Source organism: Carcharodon carcharias, chromosome 28 (assembly GCF_017639515.1).
Source record: "Carcharodon carcharias isolate sCarCar2 chromosome 28, sCarCar2.pri, whole genome shotgun sequence".
Taxonomy (NCBI): Eukaryota; Metazoa; Chordata; class Chondrichthyes; order Lamniformes; family Lamnidae; genus Carcharodon; species Carcharodon carcharias.
The window spans coordinates 30220192-30243132 of record NC_054494.1 but is presented as its reverse complement, the minus strand read 5'-3'; the positions used below and the strand labels follow the sequence as shown (position 1 = coordinate 30243132).

General features: G+C 43.3%; 1 protein-coding gene across 1 annotated transcript in view; it reads right to left on the bottom strand.

The window, feature by feature from the left end:
- LOC121270791 (glutamate receptor ionotropic, delta-1-like) overlaps positions 1 to 22941 on the bottom strand; it is a 1188003-nt gene that overhangs the window by 569761 nt on the left and 595301 nt on the right. Inside the window, exon 5 of the mRNA XM_041176231.1 lies at positions 13694 to 13747. Coding sequence (XP_041032165.1) covers positions 13694 to 13747 — 54 coding nt within the window. The remainder of the gene's footprint in view (positions 1 to 13693; positions 13748 to 22941) is intronic.

The following is a 22941-nucleotide window of genomic DNA, read 5'->3' as shown; positions in this document are numbered from 1 at the left end:
GCATGTGCCATTTTCCAACAGACTATGGAAAATTTGCACCAAGTTCTACCCCACGTTGTGGTTTATCTCGATGATGCCCTAGTAACAGGACTAACTGATGAAGAACATCTGGCTAACTTGGAAGGGGTATTGAAGCAACTCTCACCTCCCAGAGTACACTTGAAAAGGGAATAATGTATCTTACAAGCAAAAGAAGTGGTTTACCTGGGTCATAGGGTCGACTCGCAGGGCCCTAACCCAGTAGAAGACAAAGTGAGGGCTATTCGTGAGGTGCCAGCTCCACAAAATGCCCAGAACTCAAGTCCTTCTTGGGAATGGTTAACTACTATGGTTATTTATTCCCAGATTTGTCAAGATTACTGGCTCCATTATGCGGGTCACTCAAGAAAAATCACAGGTGGCCCTGGCAAGCTCCACAATGCATCCCCTTACGGAGTAGGGGCAGTACTCTTCCACTGGATGGTGGGCGACTCCAAACGGCCCATTGGTTGCGTCTCAAGAACACAGAACGAAGGTGCTCACCAATAGAGGAAGAAGGCTTATCCGTTGTATTTGGCGTTAAGAAATTCCACCAGTACATCCACGCTCGCCACTTCACCATCCTATCCAATCACAAGCCACTTCTATTCTTGTTTGGGGAAGATAAGGCATAACCCCCAATTGCCTCTGCAGGCATCCAAAGGTAGGCACTCATTCTCGCTGCGTATGAATATACTTTTATCAAACGGCTGGGAAGGCATTGCAAATGCCGACACGCTGAGCCGATTACCTCTAACGGACAGCAATGTGAACATCCCAATTCCCCAAGAGCTTGCCTTGCTATTAACCTTTCTGGATTCATCACCAGTGAATGCCAAACAGATCAGGGAATGGACAGACCGCAATCCAGTTTTGTCTCATGCCTGGGAACAAGTCTCGCAGGGATGGTTTAACGAGCCAAAGTCGGATAAATAAAGCCCTATTTTAACAGGAGGATGAGCTCACCTGCCAGGATGGCATCTTACTGTGGGGAGCAAGAGTCATTGTGCCTCCCAGAGGAAGACAACCATTATTGACAGAATTACATAACACTCACCCCGGCATTTCTAGAATGAAAATGTTGGCACGCAGCTACTTATGGTGGCCAAGGATGGACACTGAGATTGAAATCTTGGTCAAAAGCTGCATACAGTATATCATATACAACCACCAGTATCGCCCCCCAACAGAGTTATTAATGAAGAGATGCCTCAGGACAGGTTTGAGCCTCATAAGGCTGAATTTTTGGGGGAAGGTAGAGAGAAGTCAGGAGGCCCAGAAAAGTGAACACAATTACCACAGTCGTGAAAGAAACTTCACTGTAGGAGAAGCGGTTTTTGCAAAGAACTCTGGAGATGGGCCCAAATGGCTGTCAGGTGAAGTCAGTGCAGTGACAGGACCCTTTCCTACCACGTATCGATTGAAGACTGGATAATCAGGAGACACGTAGATCACCCCAGTAAAAGAGAAACAGATCCACAAGAAAAGGTGCGCCAAACATTCCCATTGGAGTCGACACCACAGGTAGAAGGAACTCCTCTTGCTTTGGAAGTCCCTGTAGAACCCGTCTAGCCTGAGAGAGTCGAAGAGGCAAACTTGCAGGTTCCTACTGGGGAGCCTAGTGGACAGATAACTCCTGAGAGGGAGGCCTCAGATAAACCATCTGAATTTGTAGAACTACAACGGTCGACACATTTGAAGGAGCCTCCTGAGAGACAGAATTTGTAAATAGTTTATTTATGTAAATAGTTAATATATTGTAAAATATACTTTCAAGTAAACGGGGAGGGATGTGGTAACCTGATGTGTAATACACCTTTAAAAGAATGTGAGCAGGTCTAACCATGTGACTGTATGATCCAATAGCTGAGAAGCGCAGGCTACAACGTTAATGTTAATCTAGAAAAGGGCCTGGTTGGAGAAGCACGCATCATGTATGTGCTCTGTTGTTTGTGTAAATAAATAGCATGTGCTTCATTTCATACTGGTCTCTGCATCTGCAGTATATTGTAATCGACTCACCTGCCGACAGATAAGTGCGCAACCGGTTCATGAGCAAAATGACCCCCCCCCACCTCCTCTCCCCCAGTAGAATATAACAGTATTGGAACAAAAATTTTAAAAAAGCAAAGAGGTGAGAAAGCAAGAGGAGTAAGATCTGTTCTGGATGAAGATTGAACACACAGTGCAATCAAGCAAATGGTTTTGCTCTGTGCTGAAAGGAGCTGGGGATTGAAAAATAAAACAGAATCTCCGAAGTTAATTTATTAAAAATTAATAAGCTCAAGCTGACAAAAACTTGTTTAACAGTGAAAGGTCAATGCATCCCTAATGTGTAGGTCTGTTAGCAGCTTCTGAGTAAGTTCAATACCGTCACAGCTCTTTACTATGCAAGACTTTGCCTACATTTAGCAGAATTGAATTTGACAGACTGGCTAGGTGAATCTTTCTAGTTCATTTCCTACTCCGTTCAGTCAATTACATGCTTGTCTTGCTTTCTCTTAAATAAAAGTTCTTATTGGGGCCTTATAACCGGACTGTTAGACTCATTTTAGCACTCTTGTTGGGGGGTCTAAGTTACTGTGCATCATGAAACAGGCTCAGGTTTGCTTTTAATAAGTGTTGATCAATAGGTTATAATCAGGAAATCAATTAGAACATCAGATATTTAACAAGGCAGTGAGACAGCTGAAGAAGTTGAATACTCCGATGATTTGCTAGTGTTGGTTACTTATATACTAATTTGGGCTGAATTGGGAAACAATAGATTTTATGCTCAGTTAGGTGCTTAATACTGAACTTCTGTCTGTGACATGGAATCACTCCAGCAGCATATATCTAGCTCCAATGAGCAAAAAACACAAACTGATCCAATTGTTGCTGGTAGCTTAGAATACCATAAAGAAGGACAAAAACATAATGTTTTTTTTACGAATCATGAAAGTTCTGTATATTAATGTTCAGTGAGACTTGGGTGTAAGTCAGAAAGTTAGCATGCAGATACAGGAAGCAAATACAGCAAGTTGGCCTTTGTTGCTAGGGGATTGGAGTACAAGAATAAGGAGGTCTTGCCACAGTTGTACAGGGCTCTGGTGAGACCACTCTGAGAGTACTGTGTTCAGTTTTGGTCTACATATTTAAGAAGGATATACTTGCATTGGAGGCAGTGCAGTGAGGTAGCACTGGGTAGGTTCCTGGGAAGAGAGGACAATCCTATGTTGAGAGGCTGAGTAAATTGTGCCCATACTGTTTGGAGTTTAGAAGAATGAGAGGCGATTTAATTGAAACATACAGATTCTGAAGGGGCTTGACAGAATAGATACCGAAGGGTTCTTTCCCTTTGCTGGAGAATCTAGAACACGGGGCACAGTATCACTCAATCAAGCGTATACCTCCTTCACGCTGTGTTAGCTCATCACTATTACAATTATGCAATTCTTCCTTGAGGCTTTTCTCTGCCTGCTTGATGCTCAGTAATTGCAAAGCTGAAAAAAGATTTTTTTTTTATTAAGAGCTTCTATCTCAGAGGGGGCTTCAGGCCAATCCATAACCAACAACCTGCTCTGAAAATTCTGCACACATTATGACATCTGTGACAAATTCCACCACAACGGCTAAGACTATCCTCAACATTCTAAATAAAACAATCCACAAACTGGACTAAAGGTCAATTCGCCTCCTCTTCCAACACTAACGGATCCTTTAAAAAAAATTCCAGAATCTGGATCCGGATCTGCATCTTTGCCAAAAACTAAATTCATTCTTCCTTGGGCCATACACTATCTGTGTACCCAATTTCATTAAAATTTATCCATTGAGATATATTGTTTGGAGACTAACAGGGGTGAAAACATGACCTCTACCCACCTTCAATGGCACAGTTAATAAGGGGTAGAGTGTTTGGGAATGAGGTGAGGAGGAATTTTTTTCACTCAGAGTTGCAAATCTTTGCAATTGTCTTCTCCAAACAGTTTTGCATGTTCAACCATGAGTATGTTTAAGGTTGAGATGGACAGAAGTTTGTTGTCTCAAGGAATTAAGGGAAATGGGGAATAGGTGGTAAGGTGAAATTGAGGCAGATGATTTAATGCATTTGTATGGTCTATTCCAGTCCCCTTTTCTTATATGTAGCTTCCCTCAAAGTTTCGATATTATTCCGCCTTTACATTAATAAAAAAAGAACCATGCTTGGAGCACAGTGGAATGCTCTGACGGTCAGTTCTGGTTTTATTTTAAGGAGTAGCTAAGATTCCCAATGTGTGATCAATATTTATGTTGTCCTGATCCATGCCAAGGCATCACGCTAAACAATAAGTTTCAGTGGAGGTGTTGGTTTGTGATACATGGCAACAGAAACTAATTAAGCTGTGTGGTGGTTCTGTGGTGTTTCTCAGTGGAAACTGTGAAACATCAGTATCGGCACCATTCTGTGTAAAATCCCAAGTGTATCTAGAGATGTGATTTAAAAAAAAATTCATTTATGGGGTGTGGGTGTCACTGGCTGGGCCAGCATATATTGCCCATCCCTAATTGCCCTTGAGAAGGTGGTGTTGAGCTGCCTTCTTGGACCGCTGCAGTCCATGTAGTGTAGGTACACCTACAGTGCTGTTAGGAAGGGAGTTCTAGGATTTTGACCCAACGACAGTGAAGGAACGGTGATATATTTCCAAGGCAGGATGGTGAGTGGCTTGGAGAAGAACTTCCAGGTGGTGGTGTTCCCATGTATCTGCTGCCCTTGTCCTTCTAGAAGGTAGTGGCTGTGGGTTTGGAAGGTGCTGTCTAAGGAGCCTTGGTAAGTTTCTATAGTACATCTTGTAGATGGTATACACTGCTGCCACTGTGCGCTGGTGTTAGAGGGAGTGAATGTTTGTGGATGTGCTGTCAATCAAGTGGGCTGCTTTGTCCTGGATGGTGTCGAGCTTCTTGAGTGTTGTGGGAGCTGCACTCATCCAGGCAAGTGGAGAGTATTCCATCAGACTACTGACTTGTGGCTTGTCGATGACGGTCAGATTTTGGGGAGTCAGGAGGTGAGTTATTCATCACAGGATTCCTAGCCTCTGACCTGCTCTTGAAGTCGCAGTATTTATATAGCTAGTCCAGTTCAGTTTCTGGCCAATGATAACCCCCAGGATGTTGGTAGTTTGGGATTCAGTGATGGTAACGCTATTGAATGTCGAGGGGCTATTGTTAGGTTCTCCCCTGCCGGAGATGGTCAATTCCTGGCACTTGTGTGGCACGAATGTTACTTGCCACTTGTTAGCCCAAGCTTGGACATTGTCCAGGTCTTGCTGCATTTTGACATGGACTCCTTCATTATCTGAGGAGTCGCAAATGATGTTGAACAGTGTGCAATCATCAGCGAATATGCCCACTTCTGACCTTGTGATGGAAGGTAGGTCACTGATGGAGCAGCTGAAGATGGTTGGGCCGAGGACACTACCCTGAGGAACTCCTGCTGTGATGTCCTAGAGCTGAGATGACTGACCTCCAACAACCACAACCATCTCCTTTTGTGCTAAGTATGGCTCTAACCAGTGGAGAGTTTTCCCCTCGATTCCCATTGTCTGCAGTTTTGGTAGGGACCCTTGATGCCACACCCAGTCAAGTGCTTCCTTGATGGCAAGGGAAGTCACTCTGCAAATATACAGCCATGCAAGCAGGTGTCCTAAAAGGGGAGAAGTTGGAAAAATAAAAGGGGACACTCCAAATGGAATTGGAACAGGGGCCAGTGAGAGTTCAAAAAGGAAAAATTGTTCAGACAAAGAATTAAAAATAAGTTGCTTCCTTTTGTGACATTTGTCACCACTTCAAAGTAATTCATTGTCTGTGAAGCACTTTGAGACCTTTCACAGAGATGTGATAAAGTGCCAATAAATGGGAGTCAGTCTCTCTTTCCTACTTCCTCAATGCTGGTGATAAATGGCAGAGATGAATAAACATATTGTACTTTCTTAACATGGAAATATAAACAGAATATACACTGGAAGATAATCATTTTGTTGGAGTTTCACAGCTTATGCCAGGATTATTTGCAGTAATATGCTATAAAGCTCCATTAACAGTGTGCTTTAAAATCAAACTGGAGTTCCCACTGTCAGTAAAAGATTTCTGTGTCTCACACTACCATCCTCATAAATCTGAGTAAGATCATTAGTTTAACGTTAAATAGCATTATCTCGGTGCTCAATATTGACTGAATCGAGACTGCTTGAACTCATTTACCTTCTATCTTGTTTGTTTGATGGGTCATAAATCGGATTCACAATGTCATAATTGCCTACAGCATGTGTATTTACCCAGAACCTCACTATCTGTTGCTGATGAAACCATCCCACTTTATTAATGGCCAGAATGAGAGCAAGGGAATGATTATATCACAGAACGTACGTGATGTTTTCATACATCAGAACCAATCACACTGAATATGTTAAGGATATTGTTATAAATGGGAAACTTACAAGGGAGGCCCCACATCTTAGATCATGTTAGATCATGAACTCTCTCCTCCATCCCCACCCACTTTCCGATTCCCACCCCCCCAACATTTTTCCCATTAATTTATATAGATTTTTCTTTTCCCACCTATTTTCATTATTTTTAAATGTATTTCCATCCATTGTTTTATCTCTACCTTTTAGGCTATTTTGATTCCTTCACCCCACCCACCCCCCGCTAGGGCTATCTGTACCTTGCTTGTCCTGCTTTCTACCCTTAATTAGCACATTCCTTTAGATAATATCATCACCTTCAACACCTTTTTGTCCTTTTGTCTGTGACATCTTTCAGTTATCTCCACCTATCACTGGTCCTCTATCCAGCTCTACCTGTCACCCCCCCACCCCCACCCCACACCACCCCCCCACCACCCCCCCAACTCCCCCCCAGCTTATATTTCATCTCTCTTCTATTTTTCCTTAGTTCTGTTGAAGGGTCATTTGGACTCGAAACATTAATTGTACTCCTTTCTGCAGATGCTGCCAGACCTGCTGAGTTTTTCCAGGTATTTTTGTTTTTGTTTTGGATTTCCAGCATCCGCAGCTTTTTTGCTTTTATTTCAGGCCCCACATCTTGCTTCACTACTTTATGAAACACTCCATTCCTTTTTGGGAGGTTGAGAGGTGATCTAATTGTTGTCTTTAAAATGATGAAGAGATTCAGTAGGGTTCACACAGAGAATAATTTCTACAGGTTACAAATGGCAGTGACTCTGGTTTGATCCCATTGGCACACCCTGCTGGTGACTCCTTGCCATTTTGACACAGCTCATTCACAAACGACACTTTGCTTTATTTTGCTTTCATCAATTTTCAATCCATCTTAGCAGCTTGTCTTCTTATCCTGTAACACAGCATCCCCATTGAATCTGCTTTCACCATTCTTCCAGGCAGTGCACAGTGGATTGTAACAACACACAGCATAAAAACATCTCATCTCCCTGCTGCAACTTTCGCCAATTATCTTAAATCAGCACATTCTGGTGACTAACCCTCCTGACAATTGGAACAGCGTCTGTCAGAGCTGCATATCATTTTGAAAGCCCTATTTTGTCTCCCCTTAACCTTCTCTGTTCTCCCACTTCTCCAGCATCTCCATATAACTAACCTCGTTATCCCTGGAACATATTTTAGTAAATCTCCTCTGTGCCCTCTCCAAAGCCTTGAAGTCATTTTTAAAGTGTGCTGCCAAGAAGACGTGGACTGGAGTGCAACATAAATCGGACAGGAGGGTGACAGGAGCTTGGGCTGCATCAATTTTCATTGAGATTGTGTTCGAACTTCAGGAACATCAAAGCACTGTCTTCCATACCCCGAAACCAATGACTGCTACTTGATTAGCATAAGGACAAAATATAAACACTTTTTGAGCACACAGATCCATATCTGAAAGTAAAGCTCTTGTTATGTGTTAGGGCATTGATCTTCGAGCTATGGGAGTATTCAGTGCTAGTGGGAAGCTGCAGTATCTTGTAGAGCTGTTTAGTTTACATTACATGAGGGTTACTAATGTGCATGCACAGACATATTATTACACGGAGATCCGGAGAGTTAAATCTCACAAAGAATTCTTAAACAAGACAACTCATCAGCTCTTATTTGTGAGACATCAATTCAAAACGGCTTTCTTCAGCGAATTGAAACAGGACACACAAAATGCATTAAAGAACTATAGAACGGCCTATAACCTTGTAAATGAGTGGGAGCAGACACTACGAGGGCAATCACAGTTCATTGACACAAGTTAACATTTGCACATTTGTTGCTGTTTGTAATCTAACCATTTAGAAGGAGTATTAAAATGGCAGCGATTGAGAACTGGTGTCGGAGGGGGAGGGCATCAGATTTCTGAGGCATTGGGACCGGTTCTGGGGAAGGTGGGACGTGCACAAGATGGACAGGCTACATCTTAGCAGGGCCAGGACTAACATCCTCGGAGAGAGATTCATAACGGCTGTTCGGGAGTGTTTAAACTAGATTGATTGGCGGGGGTGGGGGGGGGGGCGGGGGTGGGGGGGGGTTCTCAGGAGCTCAGATTCGAGGGCAGCCAAACTGGTAAATGTGGAAAAGTAGAAAGCAAAAACATAAAACAGACAAAGCATCAAATGGGATCAGAATAGAGAATAACGTTTAAAAAAAGCAGAGTTAAAGGCACTCTCTGAATGCGCGTAGCATTCACAAAAAGGTAGACAATTTGGATGCACAAATTGAGGTAAATGGGTATGATTTATTTGCCATATAGGAGATGTGGCTAAAGGGTGACTGAGATTGGCTATGATGGATTGGGAAAATACACCAAAAGATTTGACTGGAGACAGGCTATAGCCAGTATTTAAAGAAATACTACACAGCTTACAGCAGATACACATTCCTCTAAGGCACAAACACCCAAACTATGGCTAACAAAAGAAGTTATAGATTGTATTAATCAAAGGAAGTGGCTTACAGGGATGACATAAAATGTGTTAAATCTGAGGACTGGGAGCAATTTAGAACCCGGAAAAGGAGGATCAACTGATGAAGAAAGGGAAGAGAGAATGTGAATGCAAACTAGTGAGAAACATAAAGACGGACTGTAAAAGTTTACTTAAGTACACGAAAAGGAAAAGATTAGTTAGGACAAATGTGGGCCCATTACAGGTGGGGACAGGAGAATTTATATTGGAGAACAGGGAAATGGCAGAGAAACTAAACAATTACTTTGTGTCTGGTCTTCACGGAAGAAAATCTCTCAGAAACACTTGGCGACCAAGGGACTTGTGAAACTGAGGAATGAAAAGAAATTAGTAATGGGGCATTACTTAAAAAGTTAACTGGATTGAAGGTGGCTAAGTCCTCTGGGCAGAGGAGCTTTATCCCAGAGTATTGAAGGAGGAGAGATAACAGATGGTTATCTTTCAAAATTCTACAGATTCTGGAAAGGTTCCTGTGGACTGGAAAGTAGCAAATGTAACCCACTATTTAAAAAGGGAGGAAAAGGGAGAATGGGGAACTACATTAGTCTGACTTCAGTAGTAGGGAAAATGTTAGAATCTATTATAAAGGATGTGATAATTGGACATCTAGAAAGGAATGGTAAAATTGGGCAGAGTCAACATGGATTTATGAAAGGGAAATCATGTTTGACAAATTTATTGGAGTTTTTTGAGGATATTCCTTTAGCATAAAGGAGAGCCAGTGGTGTATTTGGATTTTCATAAAGCTCTTGATAAGGTCCCACACTGGAGGGTTAGTAAATAGTGAATGGGCTAGAACACGGCAGATGGAATATAATGTGAATAAGTGTGAAGTTATTCACTTTGGTAGAAAGAACAGAAAGGCAGAATATTTCTTAAATGGTGAGAGGTTAGGAAGTGTGGTTGTCCAAAGGGACCTGGGTGTCCTTGTCCATGAGTCACTAAAAGCTAGCATGCAGATGCAGCAAGCAATAGGAAGGTAAATTGTATGTTGGCCTTCATTGCAAGGGGATTTGAATGCAGGAGTAAGGATATCTTGCTACAGTTATATTGGGCCTTGGTGAGACCTCACCAGGAGTGTTGTGCGCAGTTTTAGTCCCCTTATCTAAGGAAGGAGATGCTTGCCATAGAGGGAGTGCAATGGAGGTTCACCTGATTAATCCCTGGGATAGCGGGACATATAAAGAGAGATTGAGGAGACTGTGTCTGTATTCCTTAGAATTTTGAAGAATGAGGGGGGTGACCTCATTGAAACTTAGAAAATACTTACAGGACGTGACAGGGTGGATGTAGATAAGATGTTTCTTCTGGCTGGTGAGTCCAAAACCAGGGGACATAATCTCAGGATAAGGGGTAGGCCATTTAAGACTGAGATGAGGAGGAATTTCTTCAGAGGGTGGTGAATCTTTGGAATTCTCTATCTCACAGAGCTATGGAAACTCAATCATTGGAGCATGTTCAAGACAGAAATAGATAGATTTCTGGATACTAATGACATCAAGGGATATGGAGATAGTCCGGGAAAGTGACATTGAGGGAGATGATAAGCCATGATTGGCGGAGCAGGCTTGATGGGCTGAATGGCCTACTCCTGTTCCTATGTTCCTAAATCATTGTTTGTATTGAAAAGGATAATTATTCCTACATAGAATGATTCAATTTTGTCCATTTCTCATTAGAATTGTGTATACCGTTGTACTTCTTAGTCCTTCATCCTTGCAATCAGTCCTGTAATCTCGCTGGCATAAAGGTTGGCACAATATCAATACGTTGACACTAGGAGTGGAATTTCCTGCTCCCGTTGACGGCAAGCATGCTGGAGGGTGTGAGTGGGCAATATGGTGAGAAGGCCAAAAATCATTTTTGTGCCGTCGTGAAACCAGTTTGCGATCGTCTGCTCCACCCGTCAGTGATCCCTGCTGTCGCACGTCAGGAACCGAATTCCAATACTTTAGCATCTCATTATAAACCCTGCTCACCGGAATCACCACCTCCCCACCCCCCCAGCCCAATGTTGGATCATCCAGGCGATTGCAAGCCCATGTGTTTCACAATGGTACATTAGTGACGTGCACCCGACGAGATGCACTTCACTTGGGACTTCGAGGTTTGTTTGCCTGGCTTGCTTCAGTCAGCACTCGCAGTCATCAGCGCCAGGCATCGCAGGCACTTATAGGGGGCTCGTGGGCAGGTATCTACCTACCAGACCAGCCATAAGGTGGGCGTGAGTTTTCAACAGGTGCAGGGCCAGGGCTTGCTTGGGGAAGGGGAGAAGTGGCCTCAGGCAAGGGAAGAGGCTGCAGGGCGAGGGCTGTACTGGGGAAGGAGGGTATCCCAGGGAGTGTGTGGGGGCACACATTGATCTGTGCGAGTGGCCTCAAGATGGTGAGGGCTGAGGAGGCAGCCTCCAGAGGAGATGAGGCTAGATGGAGATGTGAGGGTGTGTTTGTGAGAGAGTGAGTGGTGATGTCCCTTGAGCTGGCAGTGAGTGAGATGCCAGTGAACATGTGATGGGCTTGAGTGTGGGTTTAGAGCGATGAGATGGTTGCTTTACCCTGTGACACGGATGAGATCATTTGTCCTCTTTCTGCACTGGATGTGCAGTGCGTTGGCACTGACCATCACTGCTATCGCCTCCCAAGCTGGAATAGTGAGATTGCTGGACCTCCTGCGGCCAGAGTGGGGGTGCAGGATATCACCACAGTCCTCCAAAAGGTATCTCAGTAATGGGTCATGGAACTCTTCTTGGCTTTTAGGGCCATGTCTTCACTGAAGCAGTCCTGGGCTGCAAGCATTGAGAACTGAGCGCACAGCTGCAGTTTGGATATGACACCCGGAGTGAAAAAAGTGGTGAGATAAATGTGGCGGGTGATTCAGAGGCTGCCTGCTAGCGAGACAGCATGTTTCCTGTGGCTGCATAATTAAGGGGTCAGGAAGGGGTCAATACAGTGCAAAAACCTGCCATTGCAGCCGGAGGGTAAGGTGTCTCTTTTCACACCCGCTACCGCACTCAGTGCAATCCTGGGACGAGTCTGGCCTGGACGTTTGTAGCAAATGTGATAATACCAAATCCTAAGCAGAAGTATTGAACAAAGTTCCAGCACAGAACAATGTTACTGCATCATCTCACTAGAATTTAAGCAGTGCCATAAGCTTTAAGTTATGAACGCCTAATGCACTCAAAAAAAATTCCCATTTCATTGTTTTGATGAATGTTTTAGTTCAGTTATTATCAGTTGGGGTAATAGCTCCATGAAAATAGCAGACAGAGCTGTTCAGAGAAATGTATCAACATTTTCAGTGCCAGTATTCCTTACAGCTTACATCAATTTTGGGTTCCTCGTAGTAAACCTGTGATTCTGAATGGACTCAGGGTTTCACAAGCCCAGCTCAAATACTGGGGAGCAGATTGGGCAAATTCACAGAGATTGTTCAAAATTGTAGTTACCAAGTGTTTAACAAGACACCAATTTCTTTGTACATAAGGGAGACACTGTGCATTGGGCACCAGATCCTTACCTCTGGGACCTGCAACCAAGTCCATAGGAATGTAGGACTTAGGAGCAGGAGTAGGCCATTCAGCCTTCTGAGCCTGCTCTGCCATTCAATAAGATCATGGCTGATCTGGTTGTGTCTCAACTCCACTTTGTCGTCTGCCCCCCCATAACCCTTGACTCCTTTGTTAATCAAAAATCTGTCTAACTCAGCCCTTAATAAGTTCAATGACCCAGCCACCACTGCTTTCTGGGGAAGAGAATTCCACTGACTAACAGCCCTCTGAGAGAAAAATGTTCTCCTCATCTCCGTCTTAAATGGTAGACCTCTTATTCCCAAACTGTATCCCTTGGTTCTAGTCTCTCCACAAGTGCAAACATCCTCCCGGTATCCACCCTATCAAATCCCTTCAGGATCTCATATGTTTCAATAAAATCATCTCTTATTCTTCTAAACTCCAATGGGTAAAGGCCCAACCTGCTCAACCTTACTCCATAAGATAAGCTCCTCATATCAGGGATGAGTCGAGTGAACCTTCTCCGAACTGCTAATGCAATTATATCTTTTTTTTCAAATAAGGAGACCAAAACTGTACACGATGTTCCAGATGTGGTCTCACCAAGGTCCTGTAAAGCTGCAGTAAAACTTCCCCACTTTTATATTCCACCCCCCTGATATAAACACCAACATTCCATTTGCCTCCCTAATCGCTTGCTGTGCCTGCATGATAACTTTTGCGAAAGGCCAAACTGATGGATAAAAATGCACCCCTCCCCCCACCCAAACCCCTTCTGTCACCTGTCAGGATAAGGATCCAATGTGAATGAGCATGGAAGTTGCAACCGTTGCCTATTGAGTGTAGATTTTCATCAGAAAACTATCCTTAAAGTTGGCAGCCGACAGCTAAACACAACCACTTCCTAAACCTGTGACCTGACCCTTCATTCCCAGCTATGAACTTGGCAGTGCTGATATCGTGCAGTGTGCCACTGGAGCACCCGAAATTCTGATGCTCCACCTCTTCCCAATCCCAGTACATGTATGGGAATCCCTCAGGGATGACTCTGAATTCTAACTTAACCTTCCCCCTGCTGAAGAATTGGCTTCCGCTTAGTATAGCGACAGCCCCAAGATTGTACAGTCAGCAGTGTGAGTTCCTGACAATAATCCACCTTTTATTGAACAGAATTACATTGTTAGTGCTTGTAGTAACATTGGCTCTGGGCTTACCTCATTTACAATGACCCAATGGCTGTCCTTGGAAGCCAAATTTGTCTCCACTGCCTGAAAAACACAGGAGGTGAAACATTAGAAGTATAATAGATGAATGCAGTTATGACCAGGCATTAGGGTCCTCCAGTAATGACATAAAGAGCTGATATTATTTTTAAAACACCAAAGTGCCTTGACAAACGCTCCAGGCTATTGATTATTTTTCTGAGTAGCTTATTTTTATTGAAGGGGTTATTTTTTACTTCTTCGATCTTGCTTCTTTATTTTCAATCTTGGGGTATGGGCAACATTAACATGAAACCAGTTATTATCCAGGCCACGTGGATCTGTGTGCATCAAGAATCTATTACAGAATACAGAGCTGATATCACAAGTAGGCCAGGCCAAGTTGAAGTCGCTGAACATGTTTCCCCCATCAACTTTCATTCTTATTTTTTTTTCATGCTATAGTGGCATTTGAACTCGTTGACCTCCAGCTTCCAACCAGTACCATACCCACTAAACTACTGCCCAAATATGTCAACTGGTTTTCAGTCACCCAACTAATTCAGGAAAAGGCAATAGAAAACTTTTCAGATCCAAAACAAAACAGCCAATGGGATGAACAGTCAGTTGGACAGCTTTTTGGCGATTGATGAATATTGGCCAAGAAACCTGGTGAACTCCCTGCTCCTCTTAGATAGAACCACAGGATCTTTTACATACACAGAAATAGACAGACAGGGCCTTTGTTTAATATTTCATCAGGAAAATAGCATCTCTGCCTAACCCTAACTCTTTCAGTACTGCCCCTCTGACAGTGCACCACCCCCTCAGTACTGCTCCTAAGGCAGTGCCACATTCCATCAGTGCTGAACTCCGATAGTGTGATGCTCCCGCAATACGGATCCTATGACAGTATGGCACTCCCTCAGTACTGTCTGCCTGACCGCACGGCAATTCCTTGTAATGAATCCCTGACAATGTGTCACTCCCAGGGAAATGAGCCTCTGGCAGCGCAGCACTCCCTCAGTACTTCTTCCAGAATGTTAGTCTGCAATTCTGTGCTCAAGTCTCTGGAGTGCACCTTGAGCTCAAAGCCTTTTGGCTCAGAGGCAAACTGAGTGAAGGTGATTATATTCTGCACAATCTTGTTATAGAAAAATACATCTCAAAATGGACACAAAATAACGTGCATTCAATAAAAACTCTCATAACACAAAAACTGTACAACCAAAAAATAAAGTGAACATTCTCCCGCCAACTTCCAATGATCCAAGTCTCAATCTTTTCATCGGAACATTTCATTATTCACTAGAATATCCAGTGGCCCCTCCCCAGGCAGCAGGAGGGGCTACTGGAAATTGCCAAAGGCTCCCTCACACTGCAGTAGTTCACAGTAATGGCCCCGAATGCTGTCGTGTCATTAGTGTGTAATTTTCTGTGGGACAGTCGATGTTGGTGCAGTCAGTATTGTTTGTAAGTCACAGACCTGGCTGAGAGGGTCTGTGTTCAGCCTGTTACTCACCAAAGAATCACCTTGCAGCACACTGGTAACTACTTGATAGTTGAGGGCTAGGGCCTCAAACCCAAGGCTAAGGTCATGTTTTACCAGGCAGCAATGACCCCCATACCTAGGAGACCTGGACACCTACAGCAGGCAAGTCAAAGCGCTGGGGAAGTATCATGGGCAGTGCCTTCACAAGGTCTACTGTCTAGAAAGGTGGTCCAACAGCAGCGTCCTCTCCCAGCCAACATGTCAAGCGTCAAAGTACGGACCGCTCCAAACCAGATTCACTGGGCGGGACATGTCATTCGACTCTAGTCGCCAGGCTCCCGAAGCAGCTGTTCTACTCAGAAGTTGGTCATGGAAGGAGTCTCCCAGCAGGACAATGGGAGTTATTTAGGGATGTCCTCAAAGCATCCCTGAGGAGGTCAAAACTCATCACCGACTCATGGGAGTCCCTGGCTTGTGACCAAGCAAAATGGGGAAGCTTTATTCAGGAAGGCACCGAAGACATCGAAAGCTTTCATAAGGAGGCAGAGGCAAACTCAGGGCATCAAAGAGAGTGCCTCCAAAAAACCTCATCTGCCCTTCAAGCACCAACTACCCCACATGTGGCAGAATCTGCAGATCGGGCATTGGGCTTATCAGCTATCTCAGGAATTGTCTAAGAGTGGAAGCAAGTCTCTCTTGATCACGAAGGAGTGTGCAAGAGGAATGATCTAGATCACCAGGTGCTAATGAATGTCATCACAAACTCTCATTTTTTCACCTGCAGCCTGTGCTCTGGGTTTCTAATGAATGAGAATTTTTGAGATAACTGATTTTTCTGCACAACCACTATGTTTAATTCCAAATCACCCCTTGTAGATTTTGTCTTTCGATGTGATGCTTTTCCTTTAAATACTGTGTGACAAAGAGATAGACCGATTAATATTTAAAGCTCATGGTCACAAATAAAAATCATAGCCCTCTAGTGCCAGGTGAAAGCAGACAGTTCAGTCTCTCCGGTACCAAAGGTGTGCATGTTTCCTATGTAAACCCCTCCCTGTGTATCCTATTATAAACAGCTGCTCAAGTATCCTATGTAAACCTCTGCCTGCGTATTATATGAAAACATCTGCCCAAGCTTCCTATGTAAACTCCTGCTTGTTTACTCTGTGTAAATTCCTGCCCACTGTCATGATGATGAGACTTGTGCATGAGTGATTTTAACATTTACTTTCCTCTGCTGATCAAACATATGTTAAACTGTTCAAAAATAACTTAGAAAAAACAAGCAAAGCCACTGACTTAAGATGGTTGCCACAAGTCACCTGACATCTGGTATTGCAAGTTGACCAGCTTCTGGAAAGTTCCAATGTGAAATATAATTTAGACATGCCACAATATCCTTTTCTGGAATTTCACACCTGATGATGTCAAGATACTTCAAAAGGATTTACAGAAATTGGCACTGGGCCTCACATTTGCTCATTTATAAGGCCAGGTCTCATGTGGGAACAGAAAGTCTGCTGGGGCAACAGCTAGGTGTTTTCTCTCTCTCATCAAGGTAGATAATGGATATTCAGACGTTAATGGCTGGGACATTACAGAATCTAATCACCCCAGCCAAGAAACAAAAGGCATGGTCGGTTCAGACATCAGCTAAACAAATACCGTCTGAAGTCATTATGGGAAGAGAATGGTCATGTGGCTGAAATAACCATTTTTAAAATCTCTTTAGCACAGCTCATGAATGGTTAAACACAGACATTGAGTAAAAACCTTCATCCTTCTGAATTCACAAAAAAAAACCCTGTTATAGACAGACTTGGAATGATAGGGGAGTTATATCTTATCCCTCCTCATGTGGCCATAACACTACACATTCTATGTAAACTCCTGCTCCAATATCCTATGTAAACTCCTGCCCAAATATCCTATATAAACTCCTGTCTGAGTATCTCATGTAAACTCCTGCTCCAGTATCCTATGTAAACTCCTGATCCAGTATCTTATGTAAACACCTGCTCACGTATTCTATTTAAATTCCTCCTCGTGTATTCGATGTAAACTCCAGACCATATATTCTACGTAAGTTCTTGCCCGTGTATCCGAGTACTTCTATGTAGTTTTTAAGGTTTAATTTTCATTATGTGGCAAGACGTTACTATAAACACCTCAGTACAATTATCGAATTACCTGGAAAAACTCAGCAGGTCTGGCAGCATCGGCGGAGAAGAAAAGAGTTGACGTTTCGAGTCCTCATGACCCTTTGACAGAACTAGGTGAATCCCAGGAAGGGTTGAAATATAAGCTGGTTTAAGGTGGTGGTGGTGGTGGTGGTGGTGGTGGTGGGGGTGGGGGGGGGGGGGGGGGGTGGGGTGTGGGGGGCGGGGAGAGAAGTGGAGGGGGTGGTGTGGTTGTAGGCAAAAGCAGTGTTAGAAGCAGATCATCAAAAGATGTCACAGACGGCAGAACAAAAGAACACATAGGTGTCGAAGTTGGTGATATTATCTAAACGAATGTGCTAATTAAGAATGGATGGTAGGACACTCAAGGTATAGCTATAGTGGGGGTGGGGGGAGCATAAAAGATTTAAAAATATTTAAAAATAATGGAAATAGGAGGGAAAAAGAAAAATCTATATAATTTATTGAAGGCGGTGTTGTGGAGTGAGGCCTGTTTTTGTTTTGGGTGTTTTCCGCGCTTGGCGGCGAATTGAGAATGTTATTTAATTCGGTTAGCTGTCCAAACGCTGTTGTTTCTTAGTTTGTCAAACTATCTGTGTACATTCTGGTTTGATTAATGTACTGACATCAGGATTAATTTTAAAACTATTCGACACTTCACTTGTAAGTTCATGAATAACTGACCTCATGACACCAGGGCCCAAAAGATAAATCATGAGCCCTGATGTTTCTCTTGTTTCCGGGCCCTTTATTCCCCCTGCCCCCTCGATCATATTTTTTTTTTAATTGACTTCAACTTATGTTTCTCATTTTAACCTGAAACTAATATATCTAAAAGGTGATTACTCTACTCCCCAACCCCCATCTATGGCACCACCCCATGCCCACGCAAAAGATGTAACACCTGCCCCTTCACTTCCTCTCTCCTCATCGTTCAAGGGCCCAAACACTCCTTTCAAGTGAAGCAGCGTTTCACTTGCATTTCCCCCAACTTAGTCTACTGCATTCGTTGCTCCCAATGTGGTCTCCTCTACATTGGAGAGACCAAACGTAAACTGGGCGACCGCTTTGCAGAACACCTGCGGTCTGTCGGCAAGAATGACCCAAACCTCCCTGTCGCTTGCCATTTTAACATTCCACCCTGCTCTCTTGCCCACATGTCTGTCCTTGGCTTGCTGCATTGTTCCAGTGAAGCCCAACGCAAACTGGAGGAACAACACCTCATCTTCCGACTAGGCACTTTACAGCCTTCCGGACTGAATATTGAATTCAACAACTTTAGGTCTTGACCTCCTTCCTCCATCCCCACCGCGCACCCCCCCCCACACCCCCCCCCCTCTGTTTCTTCCCCCTTCCTTTTGTTTTTTTCCAATAAATTATATAGATTTTTCTTTTTCCCTCCTATTTCCATTATTTTTAAATATTTTATGCTCTCCCCACCCCCACTAGAGCTATACCTTGAGTGCCCTACCATCCATTCTTAATTAGCACATTCGTTTAGATAATATCACCAACTTCGACACCTCTGTGTTCTTTTGTTCTGCCGTCTGTGACATCTTTTGATGATCTGCTTCTATCACTGCTTTTGCCTACAACCACACCACGCCCCCTCCACTTCTCTCCCCCAACCCAATCCAACCCCACCCCACCCCCCCACCACCACCTTAAACCAGCTTATATTTCAACCCTTCCTGGGATTCACCTAGTTCTGTCGAAGGGTCATGAGGACTCGAAACGTCAACTCTTTTCTTCTCCGCCGATGCTGCCGGACCTGCTGAGTTTTTCCAGGTAATTCTGTTTTTGTTTTGGATTTCCAGCATCCGCAGTTTTTTGTTTTTATCAGTACAATTATCTCTATTGTATATTCACTGACTGGTCACCCCAATGCTTAGTTGGAAAACACTGAATCCCTGATGTTGAAGACAAAATAAAGGGTTAATGTAAAAAGTATTAAATATTCTCTAACTGTAACTAATTCATTATCTTTATCAATGACAAACTGTACAGACTAAACTATCATTTCATCTCTAATGGTAACAATACCATTCTGCTACACTAGACTCTTTTTTGGTTTCCAATTGTTCATTATTGATTTACAGGCCGTGCATGTTTGGCTCACTGTCCTGATTTCTTTTGATGATGTCCATTTCTATTACTTCACTCTTCTGCTTCTATTTATGGAGCTGAGTCTGCAGTTTCCTTTTCCATCAACCTCATACTTTTCTTCATTTATCCTCTGCTGCAGCCAGCTGTCCATTTTAATTCTGGGATCTGCTTCAGTGCATTTTCTGTCACCCACGCCTTTGATCAAATCAAATGGCTAACTTATAAATCATGGATTCTGCCCTGGCAGTGTCATTAGTAGCCACAACAGAGCAACTTTTACCAGCTCTTCGTGCACTGGATGGACAACCCACTTATGTCACCATTCGTTGTTGAGAGGATGTTTCCCCTCATGGGGGAATCTAGAACTAGGGGCCACAGTTTGAGAATAAGGGGTCTCCCATTTAAGACTGAGATGAGGAGGAGTTTATTCCCTCAGGGGGTCCCTAATCGTTTCAATTCTCTACCACAGAGAGCAGGGGAGGCTGGGTCATTCAGTATATTCAAGGCTGAGTTAGACAGGTTCTTGATCGACAAGGGAGTCAAGGGTTATGGGGGGAGGCAGGAAAGTTAAGTCCACTATCAGATCAGCCATGATCTTATTGAATGGTGAGGCAGGCTTGATGGGCTGAATGGCCTCCACCTGCTCGTATTTCTTGACCATTTGACCAAATACCCCGCCCAGCCAATAGAGTGGGTTCTGAGACCAACTTTGCCAGGATCTGAGGCTGTCATTGAAACTCACCAATATGACCCACTTAAACGTCTGTTTCTCAGTATCTGAACTCAAAGCAAAAAAGTTTCAGGTCTTTTTCTGGGCCTTAGGTTTAACTAGAGATGAGAGGGGATTTATTTCTTGACTTGTATGGGATAGGAAGGTGACCAGGGAGTCAGGGCCTTGATTTACAGTCTAATGGTAAAGATGGAGTTCAGAGCAGGCACAACCCCACTGACTTTGTAGAAACTGAAGGGAGTCAGTAGCAGTGTGGCATGAATGTGGTTCATAATTAAATAAAAGGGGGGGGAAATAAAGAACTGAGATGAAGTAATGTAAAAAGAAAATCCCAACACAAGATCATCATCTCCCTATGTTTCACATAATCTTTGGTACAAAGAAAATCTATAATAAAATGAGTGGATATTTTAGGATAAGTCTTGAAAATAACCACTAAAGAAGCGGCTGATGTCTCGTCTCATGACATTCAGTAATGAGGAAAGACTCGAGAAACTTGGATGATGGACAGTGTTTCTTCTGGATTGATGAGCTAAAATAGGCCAAAAAATATCCTTCATTTATAATCATGGGAACAGTATGTTACCTCTGTCCGTCTGTACCTGTCTTGTAATCACCTCATTAAACCTGCAGTCCACGGGTTGTAATAACACAAGCTGTTCTGTTACTCAGTGTAATCAACCACAGACCCACTAGCTATGACATCTACCTTCATACGGACATAAGAACAAGGAGCAGGAGGAGGCCATTCAGCCCCTCGAGCCAGCTCCACCATTTAATAAGATCATGGCTGATCTGATCGTAACCTGAAATCTGCATCCCACCTACCCCCGATAACCTATCCCCCACTTGCTTACCAAGAATCTACCCACTTCTGCCTTAAAAATATCCAAAGATTCTGCTTCCACCATCTTTTCATGAAGAGAGTTCCAAAGACTCATCAGCCTCTGAGTGAAAACATTTCAGCTCATCTCTGTTTTAAATGGACAACCCTTTATTTTTAAACAGTGACCCCTAGTTCTAGATTCTAGAAAACATTCTCTCTACATCCACCCTGTCGAGACCCCTCAGGATCATGTGCGTTTCAATCAAGTCACATCTTACTCTTCTAAACTCCAGTGGATACAAGCCTAGTCTGTCCAACCTTTCCTCATAAGACAACCCATTCATTCCAGGTATGAGTCTGGTAAAACTTCTCTGAACTGCTTCTAATGCATTTACATCCTTCCTTAAATAAGATGACCAGTACTGCACACAGTACTCCAAATGTGGCCTTACCAATGCCCTGTACAACTGAAATGTAGCCTCCCTACTTTTGTATTCAACTCCCCTCTCAATAAATGATAACATTCTATTAGCTTTCCTAATTACTTGCTGTACTTGCATTATTAACCTTATGTGATTCATGCACTAGGACACCCAGATCCCTCTGCACCTCAGAGCTCTGCAATCTCTCACCATTTAGATAATATGCTTCTCTTTTATGCTTCCTACCAAAATGGACAATTTCACATTTTTCCACATTAAACTCCATTTGCCAGCTCTTTGCCCACTCACATAACCTATCTGTATCTGTTTGTAGCCTCCATATGTCCTCTTCACAACTTACTTTCCTACCTATCTTTGTGTCATCAACAAATTTGGCAACCATACCTTCATCCAAGTCATTTATATAAATTGAGAACATCTGAAGTCCCAGCACTGATCCCTGTGGCACAGCACTCGTTACATCTTACCAACCTGTATTTATGCCTACTATTACTAATTATGCCTACTTTCTGCTTCCTGTTAGCCATCCTACCTTCTATCCAGGACAACATGTTACCCCCTACACCATGAGCTTTTATTTTCTGCAATAACCTTTGATGTGGCACTTTATCAAATGCCTTTTGGAAATCTAAGTACAGTACATCCACCGGTTCCCCTTTATCCACAGCACATGTTACTTCCTCAAAGAACTCCAATAAGTTGGTTAAACATGATTTCCCTTTCACAAAACCATGTTAACTCTGCCTGATGACCTTACGCTTATGCAAGTGCCCTGCTTTATCTTCTTTAATAACAGCTTCTAACATTTATCCCTATGGCTAACTGGCCTGTAGTTTCCTGCTTTCTGTCTCCCTCCCTTTTTAAATAATGAAGTTACATTGTCTGAATAATGGAGTTGGCATCATCAGATGCTGATCTCTGAGCATTGCATAGGCAGGGCCAAGGTATTGTCAGGTACAGTGCTTGTGGATTTTCGTTCCAATTTTGGGTTTGAGTTTCAAATCAACAAATCATAAATGTTTGAGCTCCTGAGGTATAGGGAAGTGTCTCAGGGAACTTTACGCAGCAATGGTCAAAAGAGAATAGAGACACAATAAAGGGGAGAGTCAAAAAAGCAACGTCAAATAAAACAGTTTTTAAAAGATTTTGAAAATGGGAAGGAAGTGACAAACAGACGAGCTGGGGAATTGGATCCAGAGTGCAAGGGCTTTAAGACTGTTTCACTCGGCCTTCAGCAAAAAAATAGAACCATAGAAAAATTACAGCAAAGAAGGAGGCCATTCAGCCCATCTTGTCCATGCCAGCCCGAGGACACCCAGGTGCCCTTTCTAATCCCACCTTCCTGCACCCGGCCCATAGCCCTGCAGCTTACAGCACTTTAGATGCAGATCCAGGTACTTTTTAAAAGAGTTTAGCGTTTCTGCCTCTACCAGCAACTTGGACAGCGAGTTCCAGACACCCACTGCCCTCTGCGTAAAAAAAG